Source organism: Podarcis raffonei, chromosome 14 (genome assembly GCF_027172205.1).
Source record: "Podarcis raffonei isolate rPodRaf1 chromosome 14, rPodRaf1.pri, whole genome shotgun sequence".
Taxonomy (NCBI): domain Eukaryota; kingdom Metazoa; phylum Chordata; class Lepidosauria; order Squamata; family Lacertidae; genus Podarcis; species Podarcis raffonei.
In genome coordinates, this window is record NC_070615.1 from 33,860,130 (window position 1) to 33,882,342 (window position 22,213).

Below are 22,213 nucleotides of genomic sequence, written 5' to 3' on the forward strand. Positions count from 1 at the left end.
ATGTCCTTTGCATGCCTGGATGGAGGACAGAAAGGAGTGTGTAGCACTTCTATACAAAGCTAAAAAATTAATTTGCTGCTCTGTTCCACTTTTGCCTTTGGCTCCATCCACCACCTGCATGTGGCCTTCAAAACACTGCCCAGAAGGAAATGCAGCCCTCCAACAGAAAAAGCATTGCCACCCATGATCTACTGATAGCAGACTCGTTATCTGAGTGTGGAACTTTATATAGCCACTTGTTTTAACTAGGCACATCCCTCTGTTTGCTATGTTTGTGAAGGGCTTTCTACAATGGGGGTCACACAGCTGAGGTTTGTGTCAGAAGAGTAGGGAGAGAACTAATTTTAGGGGACTCACAGGGATATATATTGCCTTGTTATTCCTGATAAGGATACCAAGATGGGAAATTGGAGGAAACTTAAAGGCTGTGCTTGGGCAATGCTCTCCAAACTGGCCTGCTGTAGGGGGTGGTGTTTTACTGGATTTTGGGGAAACTCTTGCGAGGCCTGGAATCCCAGCACTCTAGTCTGCTGCTGGCTTTGACTATTGCAAGGGTGAGGGCCCTCTGCCCAGGGGCCAAATGTGGCCCTCCATGTTTCTCTATCTGGCCCTCAGAACACTCCTTTCCAAGCCACACCTCCTATTGGCCCTGCTTCTCACTCTCCTCAAGTGTTTTTGCTTGGCTGGAATGTGTCCTCAGACTCTGTTAATCCTGCTTGCTTCCTGGGATGGAAGATACTGAAGGGTGTGTGTAGAAACTTCTGACTGTCAGGCTTCAGGAAATCTGATCCCTCCCATGCTGGGCAGCCAAGAATCAGATAAACAAGAAGAGCTCTAACCAAGTCTTTTATTCAATATTCACAGCGAGAGGCTTAGAAAAGGTGCCTCTATTTCAGTAATGGCGTTGCTCCGAGTAAAATCCCACCCCTTCCATCTCTCCTATTCTACATCATCCCTGCGTCAGCCGATCTGTGCTTTCTGCCTCTGAGCTTTCTGTTCTCCTCCTCTCAATGTCTGCCAGGTCCTGGGAAAGGGGAGGGGTCAGGAATACTTCTAAAGACACTGAGTCTGTCAGCTGCTCTCCCCTGGTGCTGCTGCTTCGTCCTGCCCCTCTCCCAATATCTCCCAGCTTCTGCCCTCTGCAGCCTCTGAACTATGACCTTCTGGAAACCACTGTTGTAAATCTATACTGTCCTTCTCGGGAACATTAAGGAGGAGAGGGCGGTCTCCATCATTCCTCCTCAGTCCAGTTCCTGACACTAACATACCATATAATTGCAACATCTACCTGCTTTTACCTTTGGCCTGCTCATCACCAGTATGCAGCCCCTGGTAAGTTGTCCAGAGGGGAATATGACCCTCTGGTTTAAAAAGGTCCCGTCCCCCCACATGCCTGGATTATTGATTGGGTTGAACCAGCACTAATCCAAATCCCTCTTTGGCCTGTACCAGCTGTAAGAACATAAGAACCTGCTTGATCAGGCTAATGCTCCATCTAGTCCAGCATCCTGTTCTCACAATGGCCAACCAGGTGCCTTTAGGAAACCTTCAAGCAGGATCCAATCTCAAGGGCACTCTGCCTTTCTAGCAACTGGTATTCAGAAACATTGCTTACTCTGATTGTGGAGGTAGAGCATAGCTTCCTGTTAGGATTCCTGCTCCATGATTGCAGTCATGGGATTGTTGTCTTTCACATGACGGCAGCCATCTAGTGCATGGTGGAATGCAGTGGGGCCTGAGGGGTTTGTAGGCAGGAAAGCTTGCAGGAGAAAGAGGGCTGGTAAATGGAACAGTCTTGGCTCTAGAACCAAGAAAGTACATTGGCACAGAGCAGGCTGTTCTATTGGTGCAAATGGGACAACTGCCCCTATAAAGCTCAGTCTGCCCTCAGCCAGCCCCCAGTTGCTTGCCTTCATACTTTCAAGCTGCCCAGGGGTTTTGCCTCACTGACAGCTTCCTCTTCCCACATCTGTAAAACTCAAAAGGGAGGGGAAGGGGGAAAAACCCAGAATGAGTTGCTCCTGCCTGTCATGTGCTCTGGCTTCGCCTACTGTTGGGCTTCCTGCCATCCACCCTTTCAGCCCCACTGGGTACCAGCCTCCATTGCACAGGCAAGTGTGAACAGGCAGTTTGCAACATGCATAGTGCAATTTCAACACCAATGAAATAGTTTTATACCAACTTGAGCCAAAGGCCATCGAGTCTTTAATAAAGCATTTAACTGCTGCAAGAGGGGCAGAGGGGGATTATCAGTATTATAAAATGAGTTGGATCCCACTTTAATAGGTTTTTAAACTAGAGCAGCTGTGCCAGGAAGAGAGAAGGGGGAAACAGAGTCTTTCCCTTGGTGGCAGGCAACCAATTTCTCTTTGATCAGAGCACAAGTAAGTGCCACTCACAATACAGAAAACTTCCAGCAGCAAGCTCCTGTATTAGATTGGATGTGTGTGTGTGTGTGTGTGTGTGTGTGTGTGTGTGTGTGTGATGTAAATTGTAACCGCTCATTAATGCCTGTTTCACAAGCCAACTGACTCGCTTGGTAGCTCTATGAATTCATGATCAGTTGTAATTCACCTCCAGCGTGGTGTGAAATAAAAATTGAAGACTGTCTGCCAAATGAAAAATGGGAATGGATGAAAAATGGGTTGTAGGCTGACAGACACCACAGGGGTTGATTCCCTTCTAAAGCAATGAACTTCTGAAACTCTCTGTGGTCTCAACAGAGCACTTTGGTGATCAACAGAAGAGGTGTCATCAGTGTGGAGATGATATGCAGTTCTAGTTCTCTGCAACATTTGGATCAGAAGAGGCCATGCAAGCCCTGGATTAATGCCTGGACTCAGTGTTTGGCTGGATGAGGGTCCACACACTTGAGTTTGAATCCTGGCAAGACAGAGGTTTTGTGAGTGTGTGGTTCCTGAACCCATATAATCGATCCAGTGCCATTGACATGCGTGCATCCTCCGTGCATTTGTCTAATCTAATACCTTTCACTTCTCAAAATGATAATCACAAAGCTGTTCTAAATCAACTCCCTTTTCGCTTTTCTTCCAGAGACTGGATGTTTACCAACATCACTCTTCAGGAAGCTACAAGATCATGTCTAAGACACAATCCAAGCAATGACAAAGATGCCAGTTTCATCTGAAGCCAAATGAAGAATGGAGTAGGACTGAATGAGAGGGAATTGCATTATTTTCCACCTTGCTTGGATGCTTCCTGCAAATCCACCTGTTCTAAAATGGCCCAGCAATCAACCCTCTCTTCTCTTGTTGGCTAGCAGCCTGAAATTTTCCTGTTGCATATTTCCTATCTCAAGGATGGTACAAATCCCAAACTTAGAAATTATTTACTTAATAAAACTTATACATATACCGCTTGTTAGCAAAAAAACCTCTCAAAGACGTTAAAAAGAAGAAGAAAACAGTGAAATGATTGGGGGGGCAGTTAAAACCAACTAATTGAAACCTTCAACAATAATTAAAACAAGAAGATAAAAACCTGATTAAAACATGTGTCAACATTCTACATGTCTGGATAGGCTTGTGTAAACAAAAAGGGTTTTGTGCAGGTGTTAAAAAGACTACAGTGAAACAGCCTGCCTGGTTTCAATAGGCAGGGAGTTCCAAAGCACAAGAGCCACCAAATTAAAAGACTGATTCCTTGAAAATGCAGAATGAGTATCACATGGCATCTAAGTGCCTATGTGCATGGATCTAAGTAGTCAAGTGGGCATATATGTGGGGTAAGGCAGTCATGTAAATAAACTTGTGTTCCCAGCAAACAGCATTCAGAGGCAGACTGCCTGTGACAGGGGTGTGGGTGGAGGGAACGTCTCCCCACGGCCAAGGGACTGCACCAAATCAGATCTGTTCTACTGCAAGTGGGCAAGGCCACGTGAGCAAAAGATAGGTTTAATGTTTCCTCTTTACAACCTAGTGATGTAGGATAACGTGCATAAACTACTGAATATCAGAGCACATTATTTTCTCTGTGAAACCACCATTTTCTGTTCTCTCTCTCTCTCTCTCTCTCTGTGTGTGTGTGTGTGTGTTTTAAAACCTGCTTATTTTCATCCACTGCCTCTGCAAGAACAGCGTCAGCAGAATTGCACCCAGATGTTGGCGTTGCTGATGTGCATTCAGAGGAATTTGTGCTGAATACCAGCTATCAAGGCACACTTATTATGCAGTACACAAAATCTCAGGAGGAGCAATACAATTTGTGCAGCTATCAGTTGCTCCACACGGTCTCACAATTAGATTTGCCAGGACAGCAGAGGCTAGCTTGTAACTTATTTGGGTAAGTAGCATCTTTTCCATGAGAGCAACATACGGCGCGGTGATGTCCTCCCTGGCAAATCCTGCCTTCATTAAGGCTGTATAACTGGAGAGCATCCATAGATCACGCAGTTCCAGCATGCAGAACAAACCGTTACTCCATCCCTGGGGTTTGAAAAGGCCACGGTCCACCAAAGCGCCCTCCCCACCGGCATTATATCATTTTGCAAGACATGTCCCTGCTGTGTTGTGATTCAGTCTTCTCATGACAGATACAAATTCTTCACTGCCCGTCCCAGTACAGCAGTGGACAGCTGAGGACATAGCCCACCCAAACAAAACACCCCAAGTAAGGTGCCCATGTCAACAGCCTCTAAACACCACCCCAACAGTCAACACACAATGCTGCTCCTGCCCTTGGGTGAGGACGAATTTGCCACACCCTGGGAAAAAGATTCTAATGTTTTTTTGCAGGGGAGAAGGCAGGGATGCCATGTGGGGGATGACTGACCCATTGAGAAGGGGGAAGGATCATGATTTATAAGCCTGTGCCACCTAAAACTCTTCTCTCTCTTCATGGCACCTTCCCAGGGGCGTAGCTAGTTGCTCTGGCACCCAGAGTGGCAGGGGCAGGGAGAGCTGCCCACAGAGTCTGCCTGGCAGACGCAAGCCCCACGCTGCTGTTTCAGGCAGCACAGGGCCCCAAGCCACCGCGTCACTCCCAGGAGAGATGCGTGGCTTGGGTGCACTGCAGGCCACGCCCCACGGTAAGTGCCACCCCCTCGGTGTGCCATTTTGTCACCCCCTCAGGGATGACACCTGGGGCGGACCCCACTCCCTGCACCCCCATCCCTACGCCCCTGCACCTCCCTCCCTCCTTTGCAGTGTGGGCTTGGCTAGTCACCTGTTTGGGGACTGAATATGAATTTTCTTGGGGGTGTCCCAAATGGCTTTAGTAATCCTACTTTGCATTTACTTCACACTGCTGGGGATTCCTGTGGTGTGTTTTTTTCTCATTTGGTTTAATTAGTTTTTGCTCCAGGCAGGAAAGAGAATTTTAACCAACAGGTTTACTGATGTTTGGTTTTATTTGCAGATCCACTAAGTTATATTTTCATAAATATAATCTTTATTACTATAACTACATGTCTAGTCGTAGTTAATGGAGGTAAAGAGCATCTTCTGTCCACAATAAATGATGTTATGGTGAACTCGTAAGTCAGGCACAGGCAAACTCAGCCCTCCAGATGTTTTGGGACTACAGCTCCCATCATCCCTAGCTAACAGGACCAGTGGTCAGGTATGATGGGAATTGTAGTCTCAAAACATCTGGAGGTCTGTTTGCCTATGTCTGCTCTGAGTCAATCTCCATTTTGATTTATATTTAAAAAGCAACTCTACATGGGGATTTCATCAAACTCATAAACTCCTTCCACGATTTTAGAAGCTGTGCAAACTGCCTCTCTGAGTTAAAGCACTGGGCTTCAACTGGTGGTAGGTTGCAACAGCAGTACTACTACCGTACAAAGAAAGAAAGAAAGAAAGAAAGAAAGAAAGAAAGAAAGAAAGAAAGAAAGAAAGAAAGATGGGACCCCAAAGTCATACTTGGGTTAAAGGTGGGTTGCTGGTCTGAAAACACTGAAGACAACAGAATCAAAACACTATTGTGACTGGTATAGAATGGAAGGAATCAAAGATGTACCTTTAACATCAGCAATCATTGGTCAGTGGTTATTTTTGCCCGCCCAATAAGACCGAGTCTCACACACAGTGTCGAGGAGAAGGGTAAACCTGAATGTACACATCACTTCAGTACTTTAAGTGGTGCACACATGGGTATAGTCAAGTGGGGCAGGGGGCAGCTGCCCCACCCCAATCAAGGAAATCAATAAAAATACTTAACTAACTGATGTTCTCCCCCACCCACACACACCCATATAAATCCTGGCTATGCCCATAGTGGCTCATGCATAAATTCTCCATCAGATCCAAGAACAATAGCACCCTTCCTGCAACGAGGGGCTGGTCCAGTTCATCCATCCTTTTGGGGTTCCATTCTCTCTGTTCCCTCTGTTATGCAGTGCTCAAGAACAGGCAATGATGTTTCTGAGCTTCCCTCTAGAGCTAAACCAAAATTCCCCAAAAGACATTTTCTCAGAATGATGCTAGAATATCTGGGAGTTCTGAGCACACCCTTACTCCCTCCTAGAGGCTATTAGTGGGGATGATTGGAGATCCATACTGCACATGGCTTCCCCATCCTGGGGACATGAAGTGGTGCATGATTTGGATGACATGGCATGAAATACACATTCCAGCTATCATCTAACTGAAAACATAGCAAAAGCCTCCCCCCACCCGCATTGCTTTCCCTTATTCACAAAAGTCAGGTGCACTCCATCTTGTGATCATCAATATAACGAGGGCTCAAAAGCCCTTCAGTGCAAGATGGATTTACCAGGTTCCCTAATGAACTCAAGTTGCAGCTATTCTGAACGATTTCCCTCCATCTGACAAGCAAATCACAAGTCTGCTAAAGTCATACATCTGAACCTTTGAGAACATTTAGCAAACTCTGATGCACTTATTTCCAAGAGGCACACGATCCATCTCAGGGTTTTTATAAAAAGAAGAAGAAAAAGATTGCATTTGATGGATGATCAAAAAGAGCCACACACCAAAAAGAATGCAAAATGCAGTTACAGAATCTAATCCATTCAGCAAAATGTTTCGACTTACTGGACCTTGAGGAAGATTCCTGGCACTGCAGCCTAGCTCCATAGCATCAGATTTATAGCCCTGGAATTAAGACAGAGAGAAGGAGGCATGAGAAACTCTCATATGAGAGTAGAATTTGACACATACATAATGGCTAGGAGTGTTCAGTCTAGATAGACCAGAGGAAAATTCTCATCCGCTGCACAGTACAGTGGATGAGTCTCCCACTCATCCCAAACTACCTCACAGGGTTGTTGTAGGGGGGAAATGAAGGCTATGTGTGCTTCCTTGAGTCTGTTGGAGGAAGGACAAAATAAAAAATGGGTGTGAGAAATCAAATCTCAAGGCTACCACTTTGTGGCAAAAGGTAAATATGATTTTAAACAGGATTGAGCTGAATTCTTCCCAATCCAACTTTTCTTTCGCAGCCGCAGCAGCAGGGCTGGATTATGGAAATTTTGAAGGATGCAGGCTGTGGATTTACTGGGGATCCTGGTAGCAGCAGCAACCACAGTACAGATAGGTTTTGTTTTTACTCAGGAGCCAAATCAGAGAGAGGACATGAACTGTTGCCTTCACTCTGCTTTGGCTTCAGATGTCATCAGTCGTCAAATGTCATTGGCTACGTGGTGCAATCATGAAGCCAAATCAGAATGAGAGCCAATGTGTGGGTAAAAATCACTTTAGAAATGGCACTCTCCAACATGGGAGAACCCAACTGGTGCTGTTACCAGAACTACCAGTGAGTGAACTTATTTTTTTGTCACATTTCTACAATGAGCCCAGAGTGGCATATATATTTTCCTATTTAATCTGCACAACAACCCTGTGAGGTAGTGCTGTCAGAAGGCTCACATATAGGTAGCGTCCAGTTTCCCTCCCACTTTCAAAGTACAAGTTCTAGGCTAAATAAATTGTGATGCAACCTTGGTGCTAAATTGTTCAATATAACCTTAGCAGCTACTTACACATTGTATTCTTTTTGCCTCTCAGAAGTTCATTGTACCAGGAGTAAAAGTGAATGAAAGGACAACATATTCCCCACAGTAGCTGCCCATGGTGGTTGGCTTTTGTTTGTTTAACCATTGATGTATTGCAGCTTGTTTCCTGTGTTTTCTTGAGTTTTATTGATCCTTAAATCTCCCCCTCACATTGTAACGCTTCATAGTCTCTTCCATCACACCCAGCCTTTTCCAACCTGCTATTCTCTAGATGCTGTTGGAATCCACCATGGTTAATGGCAAGCCTTCCCCAGCCTGGTGCCCTCCAGATATTTTGGACTACAACTCCCAACATCCCTCTCCATTGGTTATGGTGGCTGGGGCTGATGGGAGTTGGAGTGGAACAGCATCTGGAGGGCCACAGCTTCCCCATTCCTTAAATCCAGACTTGTACAATTGCAAACCCATTAGCATGCTACACACACACACACACACACACACACACACACACAATCTGCTACTGGCAGTGTGGAAATTTTGGAGGCAGTATATGCATTACATATGGAACAGCAGCATACAATAGTAACGTATCCATGGGGAGGTGGGGTGACTTGGGGAAGACCCCCACATACTAGAACATGATATACTTTTTTCCCTGCTGTTAGGAACACATGGGTGCTTGGCCAAAAAAAATCATTTCAGAGTAAATCCCAGGCCACAGAAGACAATACTGCCCATATACCTGTCTTTAAAGCAGAATTAAATTTGGGCTTTTTGCCCCCAGATGTTAGAAAATCAGTGTATCCCTGAGGCTAAGAAATCAATGCAAGCAAGATCCATATTGCCACCTCTGAATAATACCACTTTCCAGCAATTTATTTGACTGTCTCAACCATCTATTACCATGTAAATTGTTTCACACTGCAAGGGAAGAAAGAAATAGTGCTAATCTCCCTTCAGAAAGTCATAAAATAAAGAAATCAATTTCAAGGTCAATTTAGCCTAAATAACACCTGCTACCCTTTGTGTAACTCACAAGACCTTCAGAAGCCCACTGGCAATGTCTGTAAGCGTAACACATGCTGGTTAAAGATAAGCTTTTCATACAAGTCCTGGAAGAAAATGTATCATACAGACTGAGCTGAGTGACTTCCCTGTAAATTGGGACCTTTGAGAAATGTATTTAGGTCTTGGTTCATTAAGAACTCCATTGCAGGTACGACGATTCAGAGATCAAGCATCTTTTTCTGTAATGCCCAAGCGATGTCAGGTGCAGGTCAAGTAAGGATGCAAAGAAAGACCGTGTAACTTAAGACCAAGAAAAGAGCTTGCTGGATCAGGCCCATCCAGTCCAGCATCCTGTTCTCACAGTGGCCAACCAGATGCCCCAATAGCAAGCCCTTAGACATCATCTCAGCACTCTCCACTCCTGTGGTTTCCATGAACTGGTATTTCCACCTACTGTTGGGCTCCCTGACTGCTGCCCTACTAGTCCCAGTGGGCACAAACCTCTGCTAGATACACTGGTATGGTGGAACCTCTGGGACTAAGGGCCATGGGAAACAAAGCTTTCCCAGGGGTTCCATATTCTAAGCATAGATGTTAGGTGCACTGGGAATGACATCCGCCTGGGCTCCCTACACCTGAGCTGTTGCTGAGCACATTGGCAGCAACTTAAGCACCATGAGCCCTAGAGTATATAGGTTTCCAGACTCCTACCACCCACAACTGAAGATGCCTGACATTCATCCTGCCATTTCCAGTGGGCCATGGAAGGAATTACACATCAGCATCCAAATCACAAGTGACTGAATTAATGGGAAACATTGTTTTCCTTATGAAAATATCATACATAAATGCATGCAAAATAAAGCAAGAAGCAATTGGAAAATCCTCAGGCCAAACTCTCCCCAACAAATAACTGCGAGAGGAGAATTTAATAGCAAGCAATTACCCAAAGCTTATGCCAGGCTCCAGCAAAAAATGCACTTATAAGGTATTGTGTTCCTTGCAGTCAGCATAATATAATATCACTTTAGAGCAGGATTAAGGGGAAAAAAACAATATAAATTGTGTAAGCCCAGGATTAATTTTAAAATTGTATACTTTAAGTGTGGGTGGGTGGGGAAAATATTTATGTAGCTTGGCAAGCAATTGTAGGGTACAGTAAGTTTATAGGGGGACAAGGAAAAGATGCAGCTAGATTGCAATGATTTATAGGGAGTCGGAACTAATATCAAATGCACGGAAAAATGCAGCACAAGTTAGAAAGGAAGTTAGCTCTGAGTAGATGTCAACTGTGAGTACTGAGGGGCAGGACTACCCTAAATTGCCTTGGAAGCAGCTTAGTTTTTCTTTTCTTAGAGATCGCTTGAAGAAAACCCATATTATGAGTTGCTTACATCTGTAAAATGAAATAGCAGATGCACTCCCTCCCCCACTGGGATCTGTGACTTTCTTCACTCAAAGCAGGCAATCTACCATGGAACTTGGGACCACAGGAAGCTGTCTTACGCCAACTCAAATCATTGGTCCATCAGCCTATTGCCTACACTGACTGTCAGATTCCTATACTCCCTGGCACAGTGACAGGGCATCTACTTTGCACGCAGCATCCCAGGTTCAATCCTGGCATCTTCATGTGAGGCTGGGAAGAGACCCTTTCTGAAATCCTGCAGATCCACTGCAAGTCAGTGTAGAAAATACTGAACTAGATGGACCAATGGTCTCGCTCACCCTGTAAGAAGAACGTATGGGGAGAGACAAGCCTGGTTCAATAAAAGAAATAAGACTCCATTAATGTATTTTAAAGGGCAACTCAAAAACAAATGTTATGCTAAAGGTCAGGTGGGTGGTTGTTTTTATTGGAAAGGCAGAGCAAAGGACAGGTGTCACGAGCAGCACCTGGCTTCCACTAGTTAGTCATTAATTTCAACTTTTTGCCCACTCCATCCCTTTGGGGTTCTTACACATGAAAGACCATTTTGAAGACTGGCTGCAGTACTTCAATGGCTTTTATTAATGCTGAATCAAAATGCTACTCCCTCCCATATTGGCGCTCTTTCTTTTTTAAAAATGCTGCGTCCACACATACAAAGGGGTGACCAATAGTGCAATGCACATGGACACATGTGTGTGGAGAGACAAAGCCAGTGAACCTTAGATGTAGGAAAAGAGGGATGATGATGATAATAATGATGATGAGACTTCAAGCAATCTATAATTCAAGGCAGAAGTCCCCTAAGCCAAAAGTGCATCACAGATCACACAAGCAACATTTCCTGCTAAAATACTTAACTTTGGCTTTAGTTTCTACATTGCTCCATTCTGGAATAAATAGTTTGCAAAGGAAGGGTTGTCGTTCAGCAGCAGAGCATCTACTTTGCATGCATGTTCATTCCCCAGCATCTCTAAATAAAACTAGGATAGGGTTCCCAGATTTCAAAAAGTAAAAACCAGGACACCCTGAAAGCTGTTGAGCTTTATTTTTACAAAAACACCAAAAAACACCCCATGATTTTTCGATTGACTCGCCTAAGATTCAAGACGAAGTGCTGCCTTTCAGAAATTCCCCCTGGATGTCAATTCCACCTTTGAAATCCCAGTAATGTCCTGGAAAATCCAGCCCTAAACTAGAAGAGCCCAATTCCTGAAGCTAAGAGGGGACAAGAGGTTCTCAAACACCACATTTAACCCAGTAGTGGGACAGAGTGGGCAGCCTTCTCAACACTGCATGTTGCTGCAAGAGGGAGAAGGCAGGACCAGGAGCATCACACATTGCCCACCACTGCAATGTTTTTCTTCACAGAACCCCTTGAACTGCTTCATAGTTCCATTCAGGCTTCCACAGAACAGTTGAGAAACACTGGTCTACACTGACTGCCAGCAGCTCTCTAAGATTCCCTATAGGATTCTTTCTCAGGACTACCTGGAGATGCCAGGGATCTTGAGGCCCCTAATTCAATTCTTGACATCTCCAAGTAGGGCTAGGAATCTCCGCTGCCTAAGTCAGTGTAGAACAGGGGTTTTCAACCTTTTTGAGTCCATGGCTCCCTTAACCAACTACATTCTTTCTGCAGCACCCCTGTGGGGCTCAGGAGCCCATTTATTTTACCCCCTGCCTGCAGAGCTGGCAGCCCCTCACACTTTTTCTAACACCCTCCATTGTGGAGTGTTCCCTCAGCCTCCTCTCGTCTCCCCTCTACTTTGGAGTCCTCTGGGCAGCTATTGCTGCCTCCCCTGGTCTCTGAGCTCCCCCCCCCCCAGCAGAGGTGCCTCTTAAAGGCATCATTCACTTATGGAGCTTATAGCCAGGGCTGCTGCAATAAACAGCTGTGCAAGCCTTGGGGAGGCAGAGATGTGAGAGGACATTAGAGCAGGGAGAGAAGGAAGGAGGGACAAAGGCCAGTGTTTCTGTAGCACCCCTGACTATCATTCAAGGCACCCCAGGGTGCCACGGTACACTGCTTGAAAACCACTGGTGTAGACAATATTGAGCTAGATCAGTGCAAGGCAGTTTCCTATGTTCCAGCAGAGATTCAGCAGCATCTGCGTTGGGCTATAATTGTCTTTGCAATGAAAAAAAATATGAAATGATTTAGCGATGCACAAAAAGTTGCAAAGATTGAAGCAATGACTAGAAGGTTTGTGTTAGCACCCTTCAACGATGGCAAAACACATGTGGAAGTGAAACAGAAGCCAATTGGACCACCATCATGCCAGAGCAGATGTTAGAAGTTTAAAGTTCCTTGCTGAGACTAACAAATCTTTTAGCAAAGCAAAGCTGCAACAGAATACCACTCTAGGGGAAGAGGAGACTTGGAGCATCTGAATGAGTTTACCAGTGAGCTAATGAACTGTGGTTAATAACTACAGGTTCTTTAAAAAGCAGAAAGGATCCAATCTAAAAAGAACTGAAAAATAACAGCATGTTATGTACTATTGTTACTGTGGCTTGCCTCTGGATGATAGAAGAGGCTTGGGGTTCTATTCAACTAAGTTATACTTAGTTATATATAGTTGACTCATTAAAAGGAATGAACCTGGCATGTCCATTGATTTCAATAGGTCTACCCTGAGTAGGTCTACCCTGAGTAGGACTAGCATCTGCTTCTCGACCTCTGGTATGTGGTCCTGTATCCTTGCTCCTGCTTCCTGGTTCTCACTTAACCCTTTCGTCCCGAATCCTGGTTCTAAGCTCCTAGCTCAAGTCATGGTCCATCTCTGACAATGTCTTCAAGGAGACCTTCAGGGAAGAATAGAATGTAAAAAGGGTTCCAAGAGGATAGAAAGTGTGAACTTTATTGTGTAAAATAATGCACCCTTCAAAAAGAAATAGAAGCTTGAACTTGGTTTCAACCATAAGGCACCAATAAGTGCATGATTAGATTAATGTTCTCAATTAAATATTATATTAGTTCTATCACTATCTTGAGTCGTTAGAAAATTATAGCATCATCAAACTCATGAAATAGTATTAAAACAAACAAGCTTAACAAAAAACAATGGGAAGGGATGATTAGAGGCAATATTCTCAAATGTTTATTACTCGCTACAGATGACTTTTTTCCTTAACTCTCATCTCAGGCAGTCTGAGTTTTCCAACTGGCCAAGGAACTTGGGGGAACATGTTAGTGTCATTAGTTTTCTCCTTTTTAAAATGCCAGGTCAGTGCCTAAGAAAATATCTATTACTATACATGATGCTTGTTGTTGTTTAGTTGTTTAGTCATGTCCGACTATTCATGACCCCATGGACCAGAGCACACCAGGCACTCCTGTCTTCCACTGCCTCCCACAGTTTGGTCAAACTCATGTTAGTAGTACATGATGCCATCAAGAATTAAAACAAACACCCTAACCCTAACATGGGATGTTAAAGTATATAAACCTGGCCAGGCAAAGTAGTGAGTTAACTTTGAGCCCAATGTTGATAACCAGAGGAGCTGTAGTGGGTGCAGGGAAATGGTGTTGCTATAAGGTTCACTTCTCCTAACAAGTTCCAGTCCAATCCAATATACAACCCATTTGGCGTGTATACATAGAGATGGATGAATGTCAGTTTCTTGATGTATTTTTTCCAGTCTGAAGTTCAGTTCATCACATTCCCATCATCAATTTGACTTTTTTTTTTATAAAAAAAGTTTGCATTTTGTATGCATTTTATCTGTATATCGCCTAATATACTTTAGTTTTGTATGTGATATTACCCAATATATGCATTTTTGCAAACAATTTCCCTGATACAATGCATTGTTGTGCATTGTACATTGTCTTCTCTAATGCAGATATTCTGGGGCATACTTCCCTCCTAATACAGACCTTTTTGGGGGTTAGAAAACTGCATTGCGAAATTTAGAGGTGTGAATTTTAAATATCCAGTGACAATATCTAGTACTTCACATCCAAAGGCAATCTCCAAATTGATGACATATAGCAACTGATTTGGTGCTGGAGGAGACTCTTGAGAGTCCCATGGACTGCAAGAATATCAAACCTATCCATTCTGAAGGAAATCAGCCCTGAGTGCTCACTGGAAGGACAGATCCTGAAGCTGAGACTCCAGTACTTTGGCCGCCTCATGAGAAGATAAGACTCCCTGGAAAAGACCCTGATGTTGGGAAAGATTGAGGGCACAAGGAGAAGGGGACGACAGAGGATGAGATGGTTGGATGGTGTCCTTGAAACTACAAACATGAGTCTGACCAAACTGCGGGAGGCAGTGGAAGACAGGAGTGCCTGGCGTGCTCTGGTCCATGGGGTCACGAAGAGTCGGACACAACTAAATGACTAAACAACAACAACAGCAACTGATTCCTGCCCCCCGCCATCTTTTATAACTCAACAGCAGGAAGCCAACAGCTCCATTATGAAGGCTCCTGGGGCTGAAAGGTGGAGCAAAGCAGGCGGAACTAGCAGCTCCCCGTTTCCAATAAAAGAAAGTGCTTCTTCACATAGTGCATAGTTAAACTATGGAACTCACTCCCAGAAGAGGTAGTGATGGCCACTAACATGGGTGGCTTTAAAAGAGGTATAGGCACAGTTGCCCCGAGGCTATCAAAGCTTACTAGCTCAAATTGCTATGTTTTATCTCTACTGTTGGAGGCAGTATATCAGAGGTCAGCAAACTTTTTCAGCAGGGGGCCAATCCACTGTCCCTCAGACCTTGTGGGGGGCCAGACTATATTTTGAAAAAAATAATAATGAATGAATTCCTATGCCCCACAAATAACCCAGAGATGCATTTGAAATAAAAACACACATTCTACTCATGTAAAAACACACTGATTCCCAGATTGTCCGCAGGACAGATTGAGAAGGCGATTGGGCCGGATCCGGCCACTGGGCCTTAGTTTGCCTACCCATGCAGTATATCCCTGAATACCAGTTGCTGAGAATGATGAGCAGGGAGAGTTGCTGTTGTACTCAGGTTCTGCTGCTGGGATTCCCATAGTGGCATCTAGCTGGCCGTTGTTAGAAGAGGATGGCCCATTGGCTTGATCCACCAGCTCTCTTCCTATGTTCTTAACACAGAGTCTCTCTCCCCTTGGTATCAGGGAACATGTGGCATGTTGCATCCTGGATCCGGCATTCTGAACTGGACAAGACAGGGATAGTCCACAGGGCTTTGAAAACCCCACCTAGTTTTTATTTACAGTGGTACCTCAGGTTAAGTACTTAATTCGTTCTGGAGGTCCCTTCTTAACCTGAAGCATCACTTTAGCTAATGGGGCCTCCTGCTGCCGTCGGAGCACGATTTCTGTTCTCATCCTGAAGCAAAGTTCTTAACCCGAGGTACTATTTCTGGGTTAGCTGAGTCTGTAACCTGAAGCGTATGTAACCTGAAGCGTATGTAACCCGAGGTACCACTGTACTTGTGATTCTCTATTGCCTCCTCTGTTTAAAATGTAGATGGCAAACTCTTGGAACAAGAACAGATAGGCGCATCTTTATCATCTGTAACAAAGTCACATCTGACCAATGGAAAACCGGCAGCAGCTTATATGACATCACTCCAGTCTGTGAGCTCTGTTCCCCCTCCACATTCCATCAGGCTGACTGCAGATTGTCATTAATGCCCTTAAAATTGCCCATTATCCAAAATTATCACTCTAAGTAGTATTTAATGGGTTGATTAACAATCCTGCTTTAATCATTGATTCCAGAAGCAGCAGAGGAAGATTTCTAAAAACAGCCCACCATACAATGGCCAGAGGTGCAAATGAATGGCCATTAAGGTCATTTAGCATTTCATTTGCTCAAGAAAACAAACCCAGATCTCCTTCTACTCTGACAAATGGGAATTGGTGGATATTCTTCTTCCTTCCTTGGCCCCCAGCAACTGTTTGCTTGCTGTGTATGCCTTTCTGTGTGAAATCCAATTCTGCTTACACACTGAAGCACTGAAGGTAAGCTTCAGCGTTTCCACCTAGGGGGAGAGTAGAAATGAGCTCCCCACATTGATTCTGTTTGTCTCTCTCCACACACCCCAGCCCGCCACCTGCTTTGCTCTTCAGAAAGAAACAGAAAAAATAATAGGAGCTGTTAAGACAGTTAAAGGAGAAGTAGTTACATTTCTGAAGGGGGGACAGGATTTTGGCAAAGAGCAAGGCTGTTGGTGGAGAGGTCTGAGGATTCTGAAAGGAACTGATCTGATTGGCAACTGATCAATGTGAAGATCAGAACTGATTTATGCATCAGCTTTAACTATTTTCCAGTACAGAAATCAAAAGACATATTAAAATGCATATTTGAGAGGGGGGAGGATAGAATTTTTAAAATACATATTTAAATCCAAATTATTGTGTGGAGTTTTTTGGGAAAAAATTGCAATGAAATGCAGAAATGGGAAGAAACTGATTTATCTATTTATTTATTTTTCTCTGTTGTTACATTTATATCCCACTTTCCTCCAAGGAGCTCAAGGTGGAAGATATGGTTATTGTCCCCTCACTATTTATCCTCACAACGGCCATGCAAGGTAGTTTGAACAGAGACTGGTTGTCCAGAGTCACCCAGTGAGCTTCATGGCTGAGCAAGGATTTGAAACCTGGTCTCCCAGGTCTTCATGTAACCAGTAGACCACACTGACTCTGTTGTGGATGAACACATGTGAAAGTGGCAAGGTCAAGAAACAGACTGATTTATCCTAGGCTAGCCTTCTCCCTGACATGCTCACATGGGATGCTCAGGGGGGCTTTGACAAATGGAAGCATCCAGTAACTCAAGCTTTGGCGTGTTTCTTTGAAGTAGTGTGCTTTCAGAGACTTAGAATCATAGAACTGTAGAGTTGAAAGGGACCCTGAGGATCATCTAATCCAATGCAGGAATATGCAGCTGTCCCATACAGGGATTGAACCTGCAGTCTTGACATTATCGGCACCATGCTCTAACTAATGGAGCTATCCAGGACTTGTGCCACATGCAAATGGACTACACAGTTTAAATCCTCCTCCACCAATGCAAGGGCCTCAGTTTGCTTTGCTGTGACAAACTATCATCAAGAAGTGAATGTGTTGCTTACTCAAATTCACCTGATTCCCGAGCCCTTGCTAGCTACTGACTTCAGCCATTTGTCATAACTCTTTTGAGATAAATTTTGCCCTGCCTGCTAACCCTGTTGGGTTTATCTTATTGTTGCTATCATATTTTTAATTGACTTACTATTATTATTATAAACTACCTTGAGATGTTTTCATAATAGGCAATAGATAAATAATTTCTAGTGAATAAATGAATAATTCAGCAGCATGGCAAATGAATTGCGCAACTATGTAGAAGCGCATTTGGGGAAGGAATGTAACTGAGTGGTAGAGCAGGGGTCAGCAAACTTTTTCAGCAGGGGGCCGGTCCACTGTCCCTCAGACCTTGTGGGGGGCCAGACTATATTTTGAAGAAGAAGAAAAAAATGGATTCCTATGCCCCACAAATAACCCAGAGATGCATTTTAAATAAAAGGACACATTCTATTCATCTAAAAACACGCTGATTCCTGGACTGTCCGCGGGCCGGATTTAGAAGGCGATTGGGCCAAATCCAGCCGCCGGGCCTTAGTTTGCCTACCCATGGTGGTAGAGCATCTTCCTTGAATGCAGAAAATCCCAGGTTCAATCCCCAGCATCTCCAGGTAGGGCAGGAAGAGACTACCTGTCAGAAATCCCGAGGAACCATTGCCAGTCAGTGTAGATGCTACTGAGCTAGAAGGGCCCAATGGCATGATTCAGTATAAGGCAGTTTCTAGTGTGTTCCTATGCTGATGAGATCTCAGCTAGCTCTTGGACCGCAAGTTTATATTTTTCTGGAAAGAAATGTAAGCTGCAAGCCAGGTGCCAAGAACCATTTTCACTGTGAGGGCCATATTCCTTCAGAGGTGACATTCTGAGGGCCATATGCGAGAAGCGGGTGGGGCTAGAAGCAGAAGTGCGTGGGGCAACAGACACAACACTTGTCTTTGTCCTGTAGGCTGTGCTGCAGCCATGCAAATTCAGAAGTTCCAGCACACACCCATATCCACCAAGCATCCCTCTCCATTCAGGCAAGTAAGAGGCATTGTCACAGTTCAATGACACAATCCAAAAGCAGTCGAGGAGAGCACAGAGCAGGGTGTTGTGGGCAGAAAGTCCTGTGGAGCACTATCCAGCTTTGCACCCAACAGAGAGGACATACGTGTAAGGAAGAAAGCTATTTGTTCAGGCAAGTAACAGTGCAGTGGTACCTCGGGTTAAGTACTTAATTCATTCCGGAGGTCCGTTCTTAACCTGAAACTGTTCTTAACCTGAAGCACCACGTTAACTAATGGGGCCTCCTGCTGCTGCTGGAGCATGATTTCTGTTCTCATCATGAAGCAAAGTTCTTAACCCGAGAACCCGTGTTAGCAGAGTCTGTAACCTGAAGCGTATGTAACCTGAGGTACCACTGTATAGGCTTGGCAGCAGACACCGAGTAAGTTCAGGAGTCCAGATTCAGGAGTTCAGCAATCAAGCAAGATGTTCAGAACTGGGCAGAAGCAAATGAAATGCCCCCGCCGCCGCCCCCCACGCAGTTTCCACACCCCACCAGCCAAGCTTTTAGAGACAAGGCATGGCATGCTGTCTCATGAGACTCACTCACTTTGTGAGAATGTCAGGACAGCAAATGCATTCTCCTCTGGGATGGATGGGTCTGCTCCCATCTGCGGAGACAGTGCCTGGCTCTAAGCAATGTTGCTGCACCCTCCTGATCAGTCACTGCTGTCTCCTGAGTTGCTTCCCCCTCAGCTGCCCACAGCCCGACCCAGTCTCCACTAAGACTCTCTGCCAAGAAGCCAGCGGGAGTAGCCTGCATCTCTGTCCCCCGTCTCAAGTGGCTGACGTTGAGGCTCCATCTTCCCGACTCCTATTTTGGGGCCAGCCAACCCAAGCCCATTTCTGCCAGTGCTTCGGAGGGCTGCTTTTGTGTCCCCTCCTGGCTCTGAGGTTCCCTACCTCTGCCAGAAAAGAGGAAGAGGACTCCTTCACCGAGAACTCTTCCTCATTATTTCAAAAGACAGGGGAGCGTCTGACTTTAAAATACTCTGATAGAAATGAATTAACGGGGAGAGCAAGCTTAATATTGCAGGAGTGTTAAATTATTTATCACCATCTCTTCTCTGCTTATTAAAAAAAAAAGTCTGAATTCCTCCTCATCCCTACTTAGCACATCCTCGCCTTGACTGATTCCTCTTCCCCCTATTTATTCTTTACAGTTAAGCAGCTGCCCTTGCATTTCCTACAGGAAGGATGCCAAGGCCAAAGACAGCTTCATGGGCACAACTCTTCTGGTGTAGACCTTGGGAAGGTACTTGTGGAAATTCAATAGGCTAATGGAAATCTAAAAAGCCAAACATGTTACCACTGGCGCACCATCTAGGATGGTTTTAAATGGTCACCAATGCCAGTGGACACCCCTGGCCTTCTCACAGCTCCACCCCTGCATAATTGAAGCACTTTATGTTTTTGGTGTTTCTAAATTCTCAGCTTTGAAGCACACAGAACAATTCCTCCTCAGGGTTCTTCTTGTGCACTTCTCCAGAGTGGCCCTGGGAGCCAATCCTCAGTGGCTAATTTAAATCATTTTACTCTGATTGGTTCCAGTCAGGACAAAGGGCAAGAAGACTTCTTATCAATGTCTAAAAAGCTTTCCGTGCTGAATGGTCAGGATGCTAGAGACAGGGGCCTTACTGGGCCCTGCTACAGAAAGATCTGCTAAGAAATGCCTCTGATGTAACATTGTTGGCTTCCTTCTGTTTCAGAAGACAATAGAAGAGTGCACCTTCAAGGATGAAGTCAAACCATTCGAGAATAACAGCGCCTGCTGTGGCTGTAGAGATCAATATGGGAGAGGCACAATTTATTGCATCTGGAGCAGGTGAAGTCGTCCGGTTGAGCTGATGCAGGTGTACCATGGCATTTCTTCTTTCTGTGCTCCTCCCAGAAGTCATTCCTTCTCTGGTCACTGTCGTGGATGCACAACCTGACTGATTGTCTCCAGGCACTACAGATTGAACTCATTCTTTCCAAACAGTCAGATGTCAAAACAATATTTTGGGCCTGGTTTTGAAACAAAAGCATTTGCGACAGCTTTCATGCATTCAGTTTTCCTCACGTAAATATTGCCCTGGTAGCCAAATGTCATCACTTACGCAGAGATATTAGTACTGCCATCAGGCCACAGATATGCGGAATACAAAGGCAATGGAGTCTCCTCTTTCTAACTCATTCAACTCCGGCAAATCACTATTGCATTTGTAGCACTTTGGGAGGCAAGGCCTTTTTCTCTGCCTTTTTCAATGGCCCCCATGAAGGAGGTGTGATGGTCTGAGTCTGGGGAAATCAGGCCATAGCCAAGGCTGCATTCACAGGGCAGTTCGTTCCATTTCCCCAACTGTTTATTTCCACACAATTATTTGAGCTTCCGCACAACATCAGGAAGAGACTACAAAGCAGGAAGCAGAAGTGGAGGACATGCCTTGAGTCAACACCTTAGATAAATCAAGATCAGATGGCAACCAGAGCAAAGGACAGGATGACAAGTGAGAAACAAGGAACAAGACCAGAAATACAGAGTTCAAATAGGTATTGTTTTGCTCACACAAGGCTTAGTGGAACCAGGAAGACATGTTTTCTACTCCTTCCCGTCCAGGAGGATCCAATGGTCAACCTGGGTAGGTGAAGTCAGTCCAGAAGGTTGCCTGCTGCAGTTCAACAATTCACCACATGGGGCAGCTGAAATAGTGCCAACCATTTTCAACTGTTCCTTGGTGAATGGAGATGAGGTTAAAGACTATGGAGGGAAGAGGTGTGAGCAGAATCAAGGCAAGCAGGCTGTGCCCACATCTCTTCCACTCACAAGTATTTGAGCAGGGGTGCTTGCAGATGAAAACATCTCTGCTCGTGGCTTCCCAACTTCCCAATTTCACATCAACTCTAGTTTGGCCCTGAAAGAGCAGCTTGCCTGAAACTACCTAGTAAAGTTCATGGCAGTAGCAAGATTTTGAAAGGCAGACTGCTTGGTTAATAGCTCAGGCTTCAGGCCACTGCTCATACATGAGCTGTCATGCTGTTTCTAGGCACCCACTGTTAGTCGGCACCTCACACAGCTCGTGGATAATTACTGCCATCTGAAAAGGAGCAGTGCCTTGGAAAGCAGGAGTCACAATACATTCTTAACAACATGGATCAATTAAAATGACTGCAGTGTGGAAGGGGTTTTGGAGATGCCTCTGCTTGCCAAGTGAATGAGATATAAAAATGCTGAAGAGTTTACAAGTCGTTATGGCTGTTAAACAAATGCTGTCACTGTTCTTAACAAAAATGCTTTCATTCACAGCTGCTTTTCTGGGGGGGGGGGCGGGGATGTTGCACAAATAGATGGTTGAGATTAGGCAGATAACTGACAGCAGGGGAAGAAAGCACTGTCCATGTCCACATCACTTGAAGGAAACAGCAGGGTGACAATCATCATTCTAAGTGGAACTGACGATTGACACAAGTAGAGATGCAACCATGGTGTAGTGCAAGTGAGGAACATAAGAGCCTTGGTGTGGGATCAGGTCCAGCATCCTGCTCACACAGTGGCCAACCAGATGAGCTCAAGAGCCCTCTGCTTCTCCTGATATTCCTAGCAACTGACACAAAGAGACATCTTGCCTTCAATATAGCTGTTGTGCCCAGGAGCCATGGGCATCCTCCATGGATTTGTCTAATCGACTTTAAAGCCAGCCAAACAAACGGATAAGGCAACCCAAATGACAAAGGGC

General features: G+C 44.9%; 1 protein-coding gene across 15 annotated transcripts in view; it reads right to left on the reverse strand.

Annotated features, from left to right (window-relative positions):
• RBFOX1 (RNA binding fox-1 homolog 1) overlaps positions 1 to 22,213 on the reverse strand; it is a 1,472,193-nt gene that overhangs the window by 1,323,930 nt on the left and 126,050 nt on the right. For all 15 annotated transcript variants that reach the window (XM_053365865.1, XM_053365877.1, XM_053365871.1 and 12 more), the window contains exon 2: positions 7,020 to 7,079. In XM_053365865.1, coding sequence (XP_053221840.1) covers positions 7,020 to 7,079 — 60 coding nt within the window. The remainder of the gene's footprint in view (positions 1 to 7,019; positions 7,080 to 22,213) is intronic.